The sequence below is a fragment of the Homalodisca vitripennis genome, chromosome 6 (assembly GCF_021130785.1).
Source record: "Homalodisca vitripennis isolate AUS2020 chromosome 6, UT_GWSS_2.1, whole genome shotgun sequence".
NCBI lineage: Eukaryota > Metazoa > Arthropoda > Insecta > Hemiptera > Cicadellidae > Homalodisca > Homalodisca vitripennis.
In genome coordinates, this window is record NC_060212.1 from 33451648 (window position 1) to 33470789 (window position 19142).

Here is a 19142-nt window from a genome sequence, read left to right on the forward strand (position 1 = left end):
ACAGTATTATAATCATGTAGTGACAATATTATAATCATGTTGTGACAATATTATAATTATTTTGTGGCAATATTTTGATCACGTTGTGACAATATTATAATCATGTTGTGACAATATTATAATCACGTTGTGACAATATTATAATCACGTTGTGACAATATTATAATCATGTTGTGACAATATTATAATCATGTTGTAACAATATTATAATCATGTTGCGACAATATTACGACCACGTTGTGACTGTATTATTGCGATGTTGCAGGGGCGCCATGCACGCTGCTATAGAACGCAACTCATGGCGACTGCCCCCGGAGGACATAGTTCAGGTGGCGGACCCCCGCTCCAAGAAGGCCCAGGTGATGATGGATTTACAGAATAATTCATGTTTAGGCACTTTATAAAGTTTATCTTAGAAATGTATCAGTGACAATTTAAATAACTTCATAATTTATGGAACTAAAAACTCAACACTTCTTATGAATACCTCTTTTACAGGTGTAACTGTGAAAACGCTTATTTAAAAGCGTGTTTTCAAAAGTTTTCTTAAATTTAGAAATATTTTAAATGTTGGTGGATAATTTAAAATCGTACTTACTGTATGCTCCAAAGTAATTATAGTACTGGTATTGAAACTAACTGTTTTCAATTAGTCAATTAAGTATTGCATTAATGCAAAATATTTAAGTAATTTTTACTACTAATTTCCATAAAAACATAAAATTATTAAAAGGGAATCAAAATCTTTAAACCATTTATGTATTTTCAATGGTAAATTCGTAACACAAAAATTATTAATTTAAAAATTCTGTTTTTTATATTTTAAATTAACCTATCTGCTTAAACAAATAATAAAAATAAATTAAATTAATAAATCACAACATAAACTGCTTGTGTGAGCAAAAATAAAACATCACATGGCAGTTTTTAATTGAATAATTAAACTGTTCCTCCCCAGTTTAACAATTAAACAAGGTATAATTTTACACAGCTCAAAATATTCAGAAACATAATATATTCCATTTTCTATTAGTCAATTAAGTATTGGATTAAATTCAGAAAATTATAGTGGTGTTTACTACTAATTTTCATAGACACAAATTATAAAAAGAGAATCAAAATCTCAAAACCATTTATTTATTTTCATCGGTAAATTTATAAGACAAAATCTATTAACTTAAAAATAAAAATAAAAGTAATAACTTAACATAATTAACAACATTGTTTAATACAAAATTGTTAACATAATTAACAACATTGTTTAATACAAATATATATATATATATATATATATATATATATATATATATATATATATATATATATATATATATATATAAAACAATGTTGTTAATTATGTTAAGTTATTACTTTCATATATATATATATAAAAGTAACTTATCTGCTCAAAAAAATAAAAACAATAAGTTAAAATTATAAATTACAACAAACACTGCTTATGTAAGCAACAATAAAACAGATGGCAGTTTTTAATTGAATAATTAAACTTTCTATCTCCAGTATATAAGAAGATTTAATTTTTCACAGCCTAAAATATCCAGAAAAATATATTTGAATTGAAAAATCAATTAAATTGAACCCCACAATTAAGGTTTCAGCAGAGATGGAATAATATGCAAATGAGTGTTGAATATGGAAACTGTAAAGTGGTTGGAGAGTGGGGCATAACTAATGATGTCTTCCTCACCCTTTATTAAACTTTGCCCTATCTCTAGGCGACCTTCTGCAGTGTAAAGTGTCGTAGGGTGCTCGGTATTCATAGCTCCTTTACTGTTAAACTAGTGGCCTAATTATTGTGTAATTAGCTTCTAGCTTTGCTGTACGTGATGGGCTTTAAATGTGTAAGCTAGTCGCTGTCAGTGTAAGCTGTACAGTGTGAGCGAGCCAATTAGATGTTTTAATCGTTGATTTGTTTTATTTTTAAAGTTTTTAAAACGCAGTGTCTAGGCAGCTTTTCTTTAACTCTATAAAGTATGGAGGAATTAAATTAGAATAAAATATCTAAAGATTTTCTGATATCACGAAATGACATATTTAACATATCTAACTGATGATGCCTTAATCGGCGAAAGCGCTTTTGAAATAAAATGTGGAAGAATAAAATAATGTCTTTTGTATTAAAATATTTAACTAGCATTAAAATCGTGTTAGTATTAGTATTTTAATTAAATTATAAACACTATAACTTTACAATTTCTCAGCTAGAGATTTTTATTACAAATCTTATTGTTCACATTTTTTGTGGAAATACTTCAAATTTTGATACACAGTTTGAAAGCTCTAAGCACAACGGTAAATATTTTAACGGAATATAAATATTTTTTTAAATAAATATTTTATTTAAAAAAAATTACAACGGAAATGGACAATACCATGTCCATTCGTCCAGCTCATCTTTCAAACATTGTAGACAAAATAGGGTGGCAGGGGATATTTCTATCGTTTCCACCAACATAGAAATTTTCGTTTACCATAATATCTTCTTCCATTAATACATCTTTATAAAGAGCTTAAAATATTTTTTGGGGGTTTTCTACTTGTGTTTTTATACATTCCACACAAACTTTTGGATGCAAAATGAATACACTCTTATTTATGGAAAATACATGCATAGCCAAGAATGAAATTTAAACGAAGAACCTAATGACAAATTCAAGAAAAGGTAAAAAGATTTTTGGGTAGAAAATGTAATTTTATCGCTCAATTTGGCTTCGAAATATATTTGTCCTTAATTTTAACGTATCGAAAAAACTAGAAGGATTTTAAGATTTTATTTTATTTTTGCTGTTCAATTTAGAAAGCTCCTAACCGGAGTTTATCACGTATATTTTTTTAAAGCTTGTCGCTGAATAGTATTCAGCCATATTTTATTCTTTTTGAATATTTCCATAAAATAAAAGATTTTACAGTTTAACTTACGTCTGATATAAAAATAAGGGATAACATAATCTACACCTTGTGTGTGATAAAATTTGTTTACTTTTTGTTTCTATTTCAGCATGGTATCACAAAGCAGATATTGTAACTTGAGTTGTGAGGTCCAAAATGTTAGGGAATCCTCCCACCCGCCCAGTTTGAATACGCCAATATTTAAATCTCATTTACTCGTATTCATTCACAAAATTGCATACGTTTTATATTTTAATAATTTAAATATTATTATAGGTTAAATGTTTGGTATACCTAACATATAAATATACGTATTTTCAAGGTGTTATTTACACTTGCGACTGTTATTAATTTTTTGCGATACCTTATCTTTTAACCGTTAACGCATGTAACATTCAGGTACGTAAGGAACATTCATACCTAGAAAATAATTGTCTCTGAATGATTTGATGACCTTTTACGACGTTTAAATATTTGTAATATGATAAACCATTAATTTTTTAATCTTGTGGTAGTTATATAAATGTAATCCCAAAATTGTAACGTTCAATGTAATAGTTTTTGTTACTACTTTAATAACAGAACATGCAGTTTATATTGAAGTTAAATTTAACTTCAAGATTATAACAGAAATAGTTTACCTGAATTCAACCTTAAGTGAATTAAAAATGTATTTTCAAATTTTATAGTTAAATTCATCATATCCTCCTTTTAACGATCCATAGATCACCTAACGAAGCTACACTCAACGATAGCAGGAGGGTGTAAAAAAACCTTTTACATTAAAAAATTTAAAAAACCTACTTCTTTGTAAAAATAAGCATGCTTTGCGAAAGAACATTAATATGAGCCTTATAACTTAAGTTTAAAATTAAATATATTGCTAATACATATAGTTTACTGTGTAATTAAATATAATACACAATCTAAAAGTCATATAAGAACAAATAGGATATTAATTTATTATTAAGAAGTTATTAAATAATATTGTACCGAAATACAATTATGTGATAAAATTTTATAGTCATGAAAATACGTGATACGTTTTACAACAAATTGCATTCCAAATTAAATGTAACACGTAAATTCATGCACATGAAAAAATATACACGCAGCTAAGTCCAAAACTGTAACGTACTTGTAGTGAAAAAAGGCGATATCATAATAAGCCTTTTCATGTTCAGACCAGCGATAGGCGAGGTACAAGTTGCAGTAATTAAGATAAACATTTTTCACAACTGGTAACTCATAAGAGTTAAAGTTTGTATGGTGTAAGATATATTTCATCATTAACGTGTTTCAGACAAGTCATATTAAATCATAAATCTTGCTGTTTAAATGGACTTATTCTAGAATGAATGAATGAAAAGAGTACTGGTTACTTTTTATTTATAAAACGTGAAGGCTAGTTTTAATTAATTTAGTTGTCAAACAATAAAGTGTATTGTAGAAAAATAAAGGTATTTACCTCCATCAACATGACGTTTAATGATGTCTAAAATACAATACATATATGTTTAAAATTATAAATGATTTGGATTTTCATATCGTTTGCGAAGGCAGGAGACAACACTACCCAGGATTCACACCTAAATAATAAGTCTTAGTTTCAAAGAACAAAAACCGATTAGGATTTTATTCATTTTTCTAAGTCATTTATAAAAATGCTTTTACTGATCGCATGTAGTCCCCGTTCTCGGTTAGTTAAACTTTTCATTCTGTTGGCCAAATTTGATCTTTTACAAGAGCTAAAGTTACTTTTTATATAAAACTATGGGTAGGGTACGATAAGCGGACCCGGTTTTTTATATCGAAGAATGTAATCATCGATACCTAATATTCGAATCTCAAATCCTACACTATCAATCGATATAAAAGTATCTATAGTGCTCAATAACAATCGTATGTTTTAAATTAAAATATGAATTTAATATTTACAGTGAACAAACAAATGATTATAACCCAAAATTAGGAAAACTGAAGACGGCCATATTATTGCTCCTCTCACAGTTACAGTGTTGTTTCTTTCCCACAAATTTCACATAATGGGGTTTTCGGTACGATTCCAACTTGTTGAAGTCACAAAAACATGTCTTATCATCTTTCAAAGCAATTTCGTTTAGTTTTTAATTTTCTAATAATGTTATTATATAAATTAATTATATAATTAATATTACATTACTGTAAACGTTACTTATTTTAAAACATTGCATTACGAGTATTATTTGAAAGTGTTTAAAGCTGTTGATGTAGATCATTTAAGTTAATGGTTTAAAATAATTAATCAGTATCGATTGATTATATCGATGGTTATGATTAAGTCATATCGTTTTCCAATTTCGATATAAAAACCCGGGTCCGCTTATACCGTACCCTACCCAATATAGCATATACAGAATGGGTTTGGGATCTTAATCATCACCGAATTCACTACGGGGGGGAGGAGGAAGGGTGAATAGATGGCCACAATAATTACAGGTGTATAGTGAATGTAGAATAAATGTATAAAAATAACTATTTCTCTAGTAGATTTTCATTATTAGTTCATTTTTTAACATTCTTTCTTCAGAATACATTTGAGGAAACTTTTAAATCTGTAAGACTTTTTATGTAATCGGAGCGTTTTATCTAAACAATGCAAGTGATTCTTACACTTTAATCAAACAAACACACTTTTTCTTACACTTTACAAACAGTTATGGCAAATTGGGAGAGTTTTCCATGATCTGGATGTAAAAAGGCGCCATTAATATACATCGATAGCATAACCCGAACAAAATGCTTTCCTGATCCATACAAAACCTTCCTCGGAAAACTCCTCTAAATTAATTCAACATTCAAGATGATCCGAGTAAATAAATTTGAGTTAACGCCTCATTAAATTCTCTAAAATTAAATTAAACTAGTTTTCTTCTGCAGTTTTGGGGCTTTTGACACACCCCGAGACCCTCCCCCCGGGTAAAACCCCAACCCCACAGTAAAGGTTTAATAGCGTGAGACTATTATTTAAATCAATGTTCGTCTTCCTCAATATTATTTGAGTTATATTGACATTCCGTTAAATATCGTGATTTGCTTTTTTCATATACACGTCATACAACTAACACATCTTGGCAAAAGAAATGACATAAAATTCTGACATTATATATACTGCATAGTAAAAATTCGGGAATATGATGTTACAATTTCGATCGTGACAAAAAACATTGTAAAACTAATCACTATACTGTACAATCATTCACATCCAGTAACACGACAGTATCCTGGAACTTTGAGGAAACCGTGTTAGTGTGTGAAATCTCGAAGTTTGACTAGATCTCGAATGTAAGTAACCGGAATAATACGTGAAGTCATTACGTGAAGGCTGTGACGTCACAGAGCAGAGTGGGCTGTGAGAAGTAGAACAGAGATAAGGGTGAGAGGGACACAATGGTTTCTAGACAAAGCGTTGGGTGATCACAACGCGGGTGGCTCTGATTGTGCTTGTGTGAGCCTAGAACCAGGTCCCACATCTGTGGTAGTACTGTCACACACACACACACACACACACACACACACACGCGCGCGCGCGCGCACGCGACGTGGATCTGATTGTGCTCGTGTGAGCCTAGAACCAGGTCCCACATCTGTGGTAGTACTGTCACACACACACACACACACACACACACACACACACCACACACACACACACACACACACACACACACACACACACACACACACACACACACACCACACACACACACACACGACGTGGATATGATTGTACTCGTATGAGCCCTAGGGAGAGAGGGGGTTCTGGGAGCGCTGGTTCTAGAACCCAGAAACCCTCAGAACCCCCGAACCAAGAAGATCATAATCAGAAGGGATCATAATCAAGGCTGTCACGCACAAATTAAGGACATGCCTTTAAACTACATAAAGTCCTACTAACAATCGTGCAACACCTAAAACGCATTCAACATGTAATTAATTTCTTTCAAAATAAGCATATTTTTAATTTTCTAGAGTGCTGTATTCCATTAGCAATTCATAAAAATAAAATTAATACCTCTAATTATTATTGGCTGAGCGTGAGCGAAGCCTATCACTTGAGGGGCAGGAAAAATCTCATTTCTGTCTGTTTGTCCGAACGATATGAGGTTAGGTTAGGTTAGGTTGGGTTGGGTTGGGTTGGGATGGGATGGGTTGGGTTGGGTTGGGTTAGGTTAGGTTGGGTTGGGTTGGGATGGGTTGGGTTGGGTTAGGTTAGGTTGGGTTTAGGTTAGGTTTGGTTAGGTTAGGTTTAGGTTAGGTTGGGTTGGGTTGGGTTGGGTTGGGTTGGGTTGGGATGGGTTGGGTTGGGTTGGGTTAGGTTAGGTTGGGTTAGGTTAGGTTTGGTTAGGTTAGGTTAGGTTAGGTTTCGAGAACGATATCTCGAAAACGAACTTACACACAGACTTGAAATTGTGCTTGAAACGTAATTTCTCTATAGGAGCACTTGGGTTCGTTGATTGTATATGACACTAAAAGGGATTTAGCTTAGCGTTAGCGAACATTTTTACATTCGTATTATGGCCAACCACGATAGCAAACGAGAAATACCAGAATAATTAAATCTATAATCATGCTCATTTCACTTAAAGAGATTTCATGGACATATTAACACATGTAGCCTAACTATCCCAACACATCTAATATAGTTTTATTGTTGTATGGTGTGTAGACTTTTAATTTAACACTGGAATGAAACCCAATTTGATGTAAAAACGTGAACGTATCAAATGTGGCAAGATATTTCGAGAAAGACTGCATCTTAAACCTTGAAAGTTTGAATGAAACTTCATTTGTACATGGGTAAAAATGAGTTGTATGATGGTGAATGTGCAACCATTGAATTTTAATCAACTTCTGTTTTGTTTGCCAGTTGTGAAAATGTCTTTACCTTATAATTGACTGTCGTTCCACCTGTCGATAATTAAATAAGCTATGGACTTGAACTTTTGCATTGACCCTCAGTGAAGCATGTTACGCGATACGTAGTGTGGCGAACTCCTACATCGTAAAATTAACAATACTACTAACAACCGCTAATTGCACTGTAATAAAGCCATTTAAAACCTTATTCTTCAAACTTTTTTTAAAGATTAGAGCAAACTAACAGGCACTTTTATTCAATGGTAGGATTGCCCATTACATCAAGAATATTCCTATTTCATAGAATAAATGATAAAAATAAAAAATAAATGCAATTTTTAACTTTTTGACTCTAAACCTTAAACTTTTCATGACTTAAATATATTTTTGAACCAATTAACGAAAAATATATGGACGAATTGTAGTCAGAAGTCCATTGAACTCCCGTTCTTTTCTACACAGAGGAAAACTTTTGGTAACGTCCAATTTTCACCCAAACCAATCGCCCAGTGACAATAGCAATAGAACTGAGGCGACAAATTAAACACAACTAATTGAAACTGTCCGAGCAAGAGACACAGAGCTCTCTGCGGCAATTTGTCAGTTACAATTCAGCACCGCGCCATGCCGCTGCCGTGGCCACTGATTTGTGTTTATAGTAGTGAACAGCCGATAATTGTTGGGCAATTTGTCAGTTACAATTCAGCACCGCGCCATGCCGCTGCTGTGGTCACTGATTTGTGTTTATAGTAGTGAACAGCCAATAATTGTTGGGCAATTTGTCAGTTACAATTCAGCACCGCGCCTTGCCGCTGCCGTGGCCACTAATTTGTGTTTATAGTTGTGAACAGCCGATAATCGTTGGGCAATTTGTCAGTTACAATTCACTACCGCATCATGCCACTTCCGTGGCCACTGATTTGTGTTTATAGTAGTGAACAGCCGATAATTGTTGGGCAATTTGTCAGTTACAATTCAGCACCGCGCCATGCCGCTGCCGTGGCCACTGATTTGTGTTTATAGTAGTGAACAACCGATAATTGTTGGGCAATTTGTCAGTTACAATTCAGCACCGTGCCATGCCTCTGCCGTAGCCACTGATTTGTGTTTATAGTAGTGAACAGCCGATAATTGTTGGGCAATTTGTCAGTTACAATTCAGCACCACGCCATGCCGCTGCCGTGGCCACTGATTTGTGTTTATAGTAGTGAACAACCGATAATTGTTGGGCAATTTGTCAGTTACAATTCAGCACCGTGCCATGCCTCTGCCGTAGCCACTGATTTGTGTTTATAGTAGTGAACAGCCGATAATTGTTGGGCAATTTGTCAGTTACAATTCAGCACCGTGCCATGCCGCTGCCGTGGCCTCTGATTTGTGTTTATAGTAGTGAACAGCCGATAATTGTTGGGCAATTTGTCAGTTACAATTCAGCACCGCGCCATGCCACTGCCGTGGCCACTGATTTGTGTTTATAGTAGTGAACAACCGATAATTGTTGGGCAATTTGTCAGTTACAATTCAGCACCACGCCATGCCGCTGCCGTGGTCACTAATTTGTGTTTATAGTAGTGAACAACCGATAATTGTTGGGCAATTTGTCAGTTACAATTCAGCACCGCGCCTTGCCGCTGCCGTGGCCACTAATTTTATGTTTAAAGTTGTGAACAGCCGATAATCGTTGGGCAATTTGTCAGTTACAATTCAGCACCGCGCCATGCCGCTGCCATGGCCACTGATTTGTGTTTATAGTAGTGAACAACCGATAATTGTTGGGCAATTTGTCAGTTACAATTCAGCACCACGCCATGCCTCTGCCGTGGTCACTAATTTTTGTTTATAGTAGTGAACAACCGATAATTGTTGTGCAATTTGTCAGTTACAATTCAGCACCGTGCCATGCCTCTGCCGTAGCCACTGATTTGTGTTTATAGTAGTGAACAGCCGATAATTGTTGGGCAATTTGTCAGTTACAATTCAGCACCGTGCCATGCCGCTGCCGTGGCCACTGATTTGTGTTTATAGTAGTGAACAGCCGATAATTGTTGGGCAATTTGTCAGTTACAATTCAGCACCGCGCCATGCCACTGCCGTGGCCACTGATTTGTGTTTATAGTAGTGAACAACCGATAATTGTTGGGCAATTTGTCAGTTACAATTCAGCACCACGCCATGCCGCTGCCGTGGCCACTGATTTGTGTTTATAGTAGTGAACAGCCGATAATTGTTGGGCAATTTGTCAGTTACAATTCAGCACCGCGCCATGCCGCTGCCGTGGCCACTGATTTGTGTTTATAGTAGTGAACAGCCGATAATTGTTGGGCAATTTGTCAGTTACAATTCAGCACCACGTCATGCCGCTGCCGTGGCCACTGATTTGTGTTTATAGTAGTGAACAGCCGATAATTGTTGGGCAATTTGTCAGTTACAATTCAGCACCACGCCATGCCGCTGCCGTGGTCACTAATTTGTGTTTATAGTAGTGAACAACCGATAATTGTTGGGCAATTTGTCAGTTACAATTCAGCACCGTGCCATGCCTCTGCCGTAGCCACTGATTTGTGTTTATAGTAGTGAACAGCTGATAATTGTTGGGCAATTTGTCAGTTACAATTCAGCACCACGCCATGCCGCTGCCGTGGCCACTGATTTGTGTTTATAGTAGTGAACAACCGATAATTGTTGGGCAATTTGTCAGTTACAATTCAGCACCGTGCCATGCCTCTGCCGTAGCCACTGATTTGTGTTTATAGTAGTGAACAGCCGATAATTGTTGGGCAATTTGTCAGTTACAATTCAGCACCGTGCCATGCCATGCCGCTGCCGTGGCCTCTGATTTGTGTTTATAGTAGTGAACAGCCGATAATTGTTGGGTAATTTGTCAGTTACAATTCAGCACCGCGCCATGCCACTGCCGTGGCCACTGATTTGTGTTTATAGTAGTGAACAACCGATAATTGTTGGGCAATTTGTCAGTTACAATTCAGCACCACGCCATGCCGCTGCCGTGGTCACTAAATTGTGTTTATAGTAGTGAACAACCGATAATTGTTGGGCAATTTGTCAGTTACAATTCAGCACCGCGCCTTGCCGCTGCCGTGGCCACTAATTTATGTTTAAAGTTGTGAACAGCCGATAATCGTTGGGCAATTTGTCAGTTACAATTCAGCACCGCGCCATGCCGCTGCCATGGCCACTGATTTGTGTTTATAGTAGTGAACAACCGATAATTGTTGGGCACTTTGTCAGTTACAATTCAGCACCACGCCATGCCGCTGCCGTGGCCACTAATTTTTGTTTAAAGTTGTGAACAGCCGATAATCGTTGGGCAATTTGTCAGTTACAATTCAGCACCGCGCCATGCCGCTGCCGTGGCCACTGATTTGTGTTTATAGTAGTGAACAACCGATAATTGTTGGGCAATTTGTCAGTTACAATTCAGCACCACGCCATGCCGCTGCTGTGGCCACCGATTTGTGTTTATAGTAGTGAACTACCGATAATCGTTGGGCAATTTGTGTGTCAAACGTTGCAATATAGAAAGTTATTTTTTCATTTGCCATACAAACTTCACGTGGGATGACAAGTTTTGTGACATGTACCATCATTAATTTTACAAAAATGTGCCAAAACCTGTCACCTTTTCAAATTATCCATAGATCTTTATTTATTACGCTATTAGGGGAAATTACAATGATGTAACTCACGTTGTTTATAAATAATTGTGTAAACAATATTGAAACAATCGGTTAGAGCATAAACGAGATACTCTGGTTCATTTATCTTTGTTTTCCGAAGAAAAATATCCTGAAGTTTGAATATCCGTTGATTATTGTTTGTCAATTGTTTCTTAAAGTTAGATCAAAGATTATTGGCAGCATAGTATGGTACATAACACTTTGTGAATGGGAATCGAAGTTATTTGACAAGTTGATACCAAATCAAGGACATAGTAGTCTTAAATAAATGTTTCTCTATATTTAGAAAATAAGGAACTTTTCTTTTTATCGAAATAACTATGAAACCTACGCATTTGAGATTAATATTTTGAACGTGTACATTTTATATACCAATTGTTTAATATTTTTAAGTTTTAGAAATCTGAGCCTTAATTTAAAGATTTAGACATGTTTTATTGAAAGAAATTTACTAAAGCCACACTTTTGTATCAAAAGGTGTGAAAACTACATTTGAATTAAAATTAGCGCTTATACATAACAAAGTTTAACAAAAATGCACCACATAGTTCACTTGTACCCGCATTTTTGCAAACTGTAAAATTATAGAAAAATACAATCTTCTTAAGTACACCACAATGTACTGCATAAGCATGAACCCTCGCTTTGTTTTTCGATTATGGTAAAGAAGACATTAACATTAATCAATTGAGTGTTGGCTGAATACCACCGCCGCGCCGTCGTAATCTTCATATTTTAATGGAATATTTCAGCAAGAGAGAACCTTTTGTATATATTATATATCACTACAAACTAATATTTGTCTAAAATATTCCCTTCAGAGTCTACAAGTACATCTGTTATATTATTGTTTCAATTATTTCTTTATAGAATGCCGACTAAGTTATGGATGGTATATTTAGTAATTACTTGAGGTTAACATTTAAAAAATTGTTTTAATTGCTAAGCTACATTTCTTATAAAGTAGAATATCTGTTTACAAAAAAGTACATTTAGGCTTAAACGATGTACACTATATTTAGAATATAAATACAATATTGATTCAGCATACATTTCAAAACAACTGGATCCTTAACGCTACAAAATCCTTAATAGACATATTAATACTCAATACTTTAGGACGTAATTAATATAATACTTAAGACTAATACAGAACTATTTTAAGATGAAAATATACACATTTAAGTAGTCTAAAACAAAAGGATTATATTACAATTTATTTATTTATTCCAGACCATTTTACAATAATGTGAAATTTAGATGGCAAATAATACGATGTAAATAAATAGTTAACAGTGGCGTATAGTCACATACAAAGCTGATGAATATGTTATAAAAATAACACTTTCAAAACAAAAACAAAAAAGTAACAATGCAACAACAAGTAACGAAAAATAAAATAAATACTATAGATATCATAACACCAACAACCTACAATAAAATAATTAAAATAGTACTTACGACAACTAACAATGTAGGTAAACTGAATGAAATTTTGAAAGACTACGTTGTATATAAAAATAAATAATAACAAAGCAACAAAAAGAACAAAGATTAGTAACACACTGTAATAACAGTATCAAAACAGTATAACAACAACAAAATATATATATAGATTCTAGAACTCTAAGTTTAACATTAATACTAATAAATAACAATAATACTTAAATATACTTTATAAATAACAACAATAACAATAATGATATGTTGTCATTAACATTACTGCTTCTTTGTTTAAAACTGCTTACAGTGTTGTGTACAGCTCCAAAGTGTGTAAGCGTATAATAGTGAAAATCGCTTTTTATCTAGATCTAGGTTCCATGTCTAGGCTGTAGTAATTTACACAGTATGTATAATGTCTATGTTCTATATATAGCCAGGCGCGGAGACGGATGAGGTATGTTATAATCAAGGCGACTTGGCATGTCTGATTTTTCACTTTCTTCTTGAACGGACATTTTTGATGAGAACTAAATAGTTTTCTCTAGTGGTGATGTGTTTTTTATGAGTTCACCTTCTCCATTAAAACAAACCATTGCATCACTTTTTTTAGATTTTATAGCCTTAAAACATATTTGAATGTCCTGCAGTTTTTCTGGATGTTTCTTTTCAGGTGTTTCTTGTCATGGTTATGGAATTTAAAATGTACATCATTATGTATGCGTACGGTTTTTATTCTAGTGTCTATTTTTTAAGAATGAATGCATAAACTACCTTGCCTGTGTAGATTACTTTGTTGGATGGCGCACAGTTTTTATAGTTCAAATCACGAGAAATAGATAATCCAGTCGTAAGAAATGTATTTATTTATTCGCCACTAACGTAGCCAATAGAGCAAGCAAACTAATTAAATATATAAAAAATCATGTTTCGTAGAGTAGTTTTCTTACGCAATAAAATATTATGGAATAAACTAGTAATGACTTTTAGAAGTTTCTAGATTCTGAGTGGCTTCATCATAAAATGTTATATTTAATTAAACCTGAAATGTTAATGAATAGTGTAAAAATTGACAATTCAGGCTACAGTTTTACATTGTGAGTGCCAGGTAAGTATAACCTCAATAGATGCACGATTGTAGATTGTATTATATGGGATTTAGTGTTTGCCTGAAGTTAGATGTGATTATTTGAATGTGATATTGCATCTTGAATAAGAGTTACGGAAGGTTCTGTTTTATCTTAAGGGGACAAATTTAATTAATTGCAAGTTTAGGATATTTGCTTCTGGGAAAAGGTTATGAAATCAAGTATGCCTTGAGGTTTTGTAGACAAGGAATGAAAACAATAATAATTGTACTTTTAGATTCGTCATCATGTGAAACACCGAATAACTCGGTCAACCCAACACGTGCCAAAACTATTGTTCAATGTGAATCAAATTGAAATGGAAATTGAATTTGACTGCGATTTGGAATTTACGAACCCATTTAATATAACCTCGTGTAAACGCAGCTTTGTTGTTATTCGTAGATTATAACCCTCAAATGTTTATTTCTGTTTGCTGTTGAAAATAAAATAAATATTATACGACCACAAGTATATATATATATATATATATATATATATATATATATATATATATATATATATATATATATATATAAGCAATTCAAGAGTTTACTAAATATGCTGCTAGTCCCATTATTGTACATTATTGTAATAAAATAATTATGCTAGACATAGTAATTATTAATTGTATCATAATTAGTCTAAAAGCGTATTTATAAAAAGTTGAGTATACCTTTAGTGACACCTTTATAGCTCCAAATCAATAAGTTATTTGGTGATCAAAGAGCAACCTATGCACCAAGTTTCAAGTCTCCAAGACATTTATATCAAAATTTACCGCACTGAAATATAGACAGAAGTCAGATAACCGGAATTTTAAGAAAGACAAGATTATGTGAATCAACCCTTCTCACCAATAGCTGCGTTATGTGTAGACAAGATAACGATTTTAAGAATTTAAATTTCGGAACGAAAAATGTGTTTTTGAATAATGAGATGAGATAATATTAGTTTTATTCAGCTAAACATAACAATAAACTAAATTATAAACCATAAACCAAAAAGACCTCTAAAACTTAAAATACTCAAACCCAATGAATGCCAGACGTAAAATTAAAAAACTGATGTATACTTGTTACTAAAATAGATTAGCAGGCATTAGAGCCTACTGAAAAAACTAATTTTTGTTCAATTAAACATCTACGTGTTATAAATAATCCAAAGATTCCTTCAAAAACCCCAAAATAATGTCGAAGTATCCATGTAAATAAAAGTTTTTTTTATTTTAAAAATTGAGGAGCAGCACGTTTTGTATCAAGTTTTATTTCTATTAATTTGTCTAAGCTTTATAGTGCAATAACTACTAAAAGGTCCTGTAAAACGCAAAAAATAAGTACCATATTCCAAAATTTGTTTACATGTCTCATATACGGTATGATTGATAAAAAATTTAAAATCTGTTTGGAACCGGCCTTGGCTTATGAACCGATTAGCCAGTTTAGTTGTATAATGGACCACGAATCGGGTTAGTATACAGTAGATTTCATTTTAGAGTGTCCCAAAACGAAATAAAGAATACAGTTTGGTAGACTCCAACTGATGCTCCCCTACAACTGAACTCACAAGACGTTGCTTTATATTGTAAGCTGTTCTTAGTAAAGGTTCTAATAACGTCCAAACTGAAATATTAAAAGCACTCTAATCACATAATCAAAGTAGTTAATAATCGTCCAAACATAATTGGCTGAATAAAGTACACGTATTGAACAGGCTCATGGCTGTTAATATGGGCTGCAACGCTTTTCTTGTTTTTTTTCTATGAATACATGGAATACTATTATATTCATCACACTTTCGTGGAGGATACATACAATATCTAGAGCCTATTTCATTTTTTAGATGTTCTGTGTGCCACACAGACATACATGCAGTTATACAGAAAATAATCCTTTACATCCCACAGGCAGATAAAACAGAAATTGTGCAACCCTTAATGGCGTTCTGAAAAATCCAATGCATGGACAAGCACGGTCGTAGAACTAATTCTCTTCTATGTAGAATTGAAGTTTCATAAAAAAACGTCGAAAGAAGAATCCTTTCTCGGGATATCTTACAGAAAGTACGACTAAATTTGAGTTACATGTCAATGTGACACATGAACTTACTCCGTTTGAGTAGGAGTTAAATTATTTTGTGACATTTTTCGTTACAGCTGTGCTTATACATAACGGCACTGTTAAGATGTTCGCTTACGCTCAGCCAAATCTCATTGAGTGACATTAAACTCGATGTTGCCAATATTGAAATAAAGCTTGGTGCAAAATTTTAGCTAAGAAATTAAATTTATCCAGCCCTCGAGTAATGAGCTTCGCCAACGCTCAGCCAAATCCCTTGGAATTACATTGAACACAATGTTGCCAATATAGAAATGAAGCTTGGTGCAAAATTATATCTAAGGAATTAAATTTATTCAGCCCTTGAGCAATAGGCTTCGCTAACGCTCAGCCAAATCCCATGGAGTGACATCGAACTCAATGTTGCCAATATAGAAATGAAGCTTGGTGCAAACTTTTAGCTAAAAAAATATTTATCCAGCCCTCGAGTAATGAGCTTCGCTAACGCTCAGCCAACAATTGTTTTGTAAGAAGCTTTGTTCGATACTCTTTTCGTCTCAAGCCCAGAACAGAACAAAGAAACCATTTGCAAAGAAACTAGTGGCAGCTTTCAAACTGCAATGTAAGTGTCATGAGTGCTAAGGGATGGAGGGGGGGTATGCGATAACAGTTCCTAAGTTCTGAGATAATAGCGAATATTCACCGGGGGCCTGTTGCTGCAATGTGCAACAGTGATATGACCAGAACGGTAACGATATTCATAGCGATGATGTTGAACGATTCTCTCTTCCCCTTCGAATCAAATGTTTGCAGTTTGAACCAACAGGTTTGTTTATATGTTCAGTCTAATAACATCTGGAATTTTCAAAAGTGTAGCGCAATAATAATGGCGTTTTATCAATGCGTTAATTATCGGTATTTGTAAATTAGTCCTCTTAAAATTATACATAGGCTCCAAGTTCAAACATATAATGGGAAAGTACAAATGTACTATTTTATTTTTTTCTTACTTACAATTTTTCACTAAACAAAAAGTTTGAAGTTGGTTTTTGCCGATGGAAGGAATCTGAAGAAAACAGCATTTGTCCGGAAATTTGCCATCGTTCAGTGATAAAAAACGTCAGTAACACTTCGATTCGAGATCTGCAATCTGATTTCTTCTTCAGGTAAATAACTAATCTAACACATAATTACAAACTAGGTTAAAATAAACAAATCATACCAGAGCGCAGTGACACGCGTAAATCAGACATCACAACCACCATGTTGTGTGTCAACTTTATTAAGTGCATGTTTTAGAGTTAGTGAAGTTGACACACAACATGGTGTGATTGTGATTCCTGACACGTTTGACACAAAGCTCTGGTATTATTTGTTTAACCTAGTTTTAATATTGTGTTAGGTTAGTTATTTACCTGAAGAAGAGATCAGATTGCAGATCTCAAAACGTAGTGTTACGTAGTGATAATTTTTGTATCACTGAACGAGGCAATTGTCCGGAAAAAGCCTGTTTTTCTTCATAAACAAAAAGGTAATTTTCAGTTATATTCTAGTTACTAATTAGTTAATTATTTTGCAGATAGTTTCAAAACTATATTCAAAATATACTAATATTTCCCAAACAGTTTATTTCTTTCATCCCATGTAGATAGACGTGATGTTATCATCTGCAATACAACAAAACATTTTTCTCTTCTATTACATTTACGTGAAAACAATAAAAAATAGTAGCTAAGAAAAAATCAAAAAGTGAATACAGTTTTCAACTATAACATATACCATTCGGTACTATCCAGTGCCTAGGTATTACGTTAATATATCCTCAACCAACTTGATAAATTCATTATTTGAAGGATGGCATTATGCATAATATGAATCAATAGCTTCTATTTGATGCATGTAATAAATCTTTGTGTTAATACTCTGAATGAGTTATCCTTAATGTCTTTTTCACTCAAATTTGAAAATCCAGAAACAGAAATTACAAACACTACTGGTGTTTACCCACCCCGTTTCAAGGAAGGGTGATGGGGGTGGAGGGCATAAGATTTATGTGGTCCTTGTATTGCTCGAGGGGCATAAAAAGTGTTCGGAACATGGCAGCAAACGTTTCAAGCAGGAGATTACTTGAAAATTTAATCACAAGTATCAATCAACAATATTTAATAATTCCAACAGTAACCCCAACATAATACTTGAACAGTTCGGGGAATCACGAATATTTCATCAACATTTTATATCACACGACTGTGATCTAAGGCGATGATACTACTAGCGGATTAAAATAAGCCACAATCCAAAAATCCAAAAGTATATTTTCCAGATGAGTTGTTACTTAAAGTAGCGTGTGTTGTGTATAGTCAATAAAATCCAGTGGGAAGATATTGATGATTGCAGCAGCATGTCATGGATTGCATAATCAGTGTTATAACGTAGGCTGCAACATAACTGTAGTGTGTGCTTGCCTAGTCTTGCATTATATTCGTAATTTGTTAGTTTCTTTTAGTATGACCCCCACTTTTATTTTGGGTCCTCCCATTAAAAGTTAATTATAATTAAATTAAGCATTTGACTAGCAAGATGACATTAGCATGTATAGAAGTCTAGTTTGAGGTTTCAACCTACTTTAGAGTGTAACTTATTATTTATGAATGTACTTTAATGAAATAGATCTGGATTTGAGTTATGGTAGTTGTTCAAAGGGTGTTTACACATACACTGGCAAAACAAGAAATGGTTCAGGTACCATATAGCGCGGCGGCATAGGGGACTTTTTCTCCTTCACAGTGGGTAGTGTTGGTGTCTCTGCAGTGAGTAGCCATGGCGAAATTTAAATATGACGTTGAACTTACGGAATCGAATTTGTGAAATAAAGCATAATAACAAATCATACTGAAAACAATCACCAAATATATTTTGCCTCTTAATTTATAAAAACGGGGTTATGAACTCTACTATGTCTTCGGTCCTCCTCAAATAAATAAGCAAGGCGAGATATCGCAGGTTAACTCTAG

At 33.7% G+C, this 19142-nt stretch overlaps 1 protein-coding gene across 1 annotated transcript in view; it reads left to right on the forward strand.

Annotated features, from left to right (window-relative positions):
- The window catches only part of LOC124364237 (inactive dipeptidyl peptidase 10), a 246795-nt gene that overhangs the window by 139193 nt on the left and 88460 nt on the right, over positions 1 to 19142 (forward strand). Inside the window, exons 2-3 of the mRNA XM_046819563.1 lie at positions 266 to 359; positions 13381 to 13401. Of these exons, the coding sequence (XP_046675519.1) occupies positions 273 to 359; positions 13381 to 13401 (108 nt within the window). The 5' untranslated portion in view covers positions 266 to 272. The remainder of the gene's footprint in view (positions 1 to 265; positions 360 to 13380; positions 13402 to 19142) is intronic.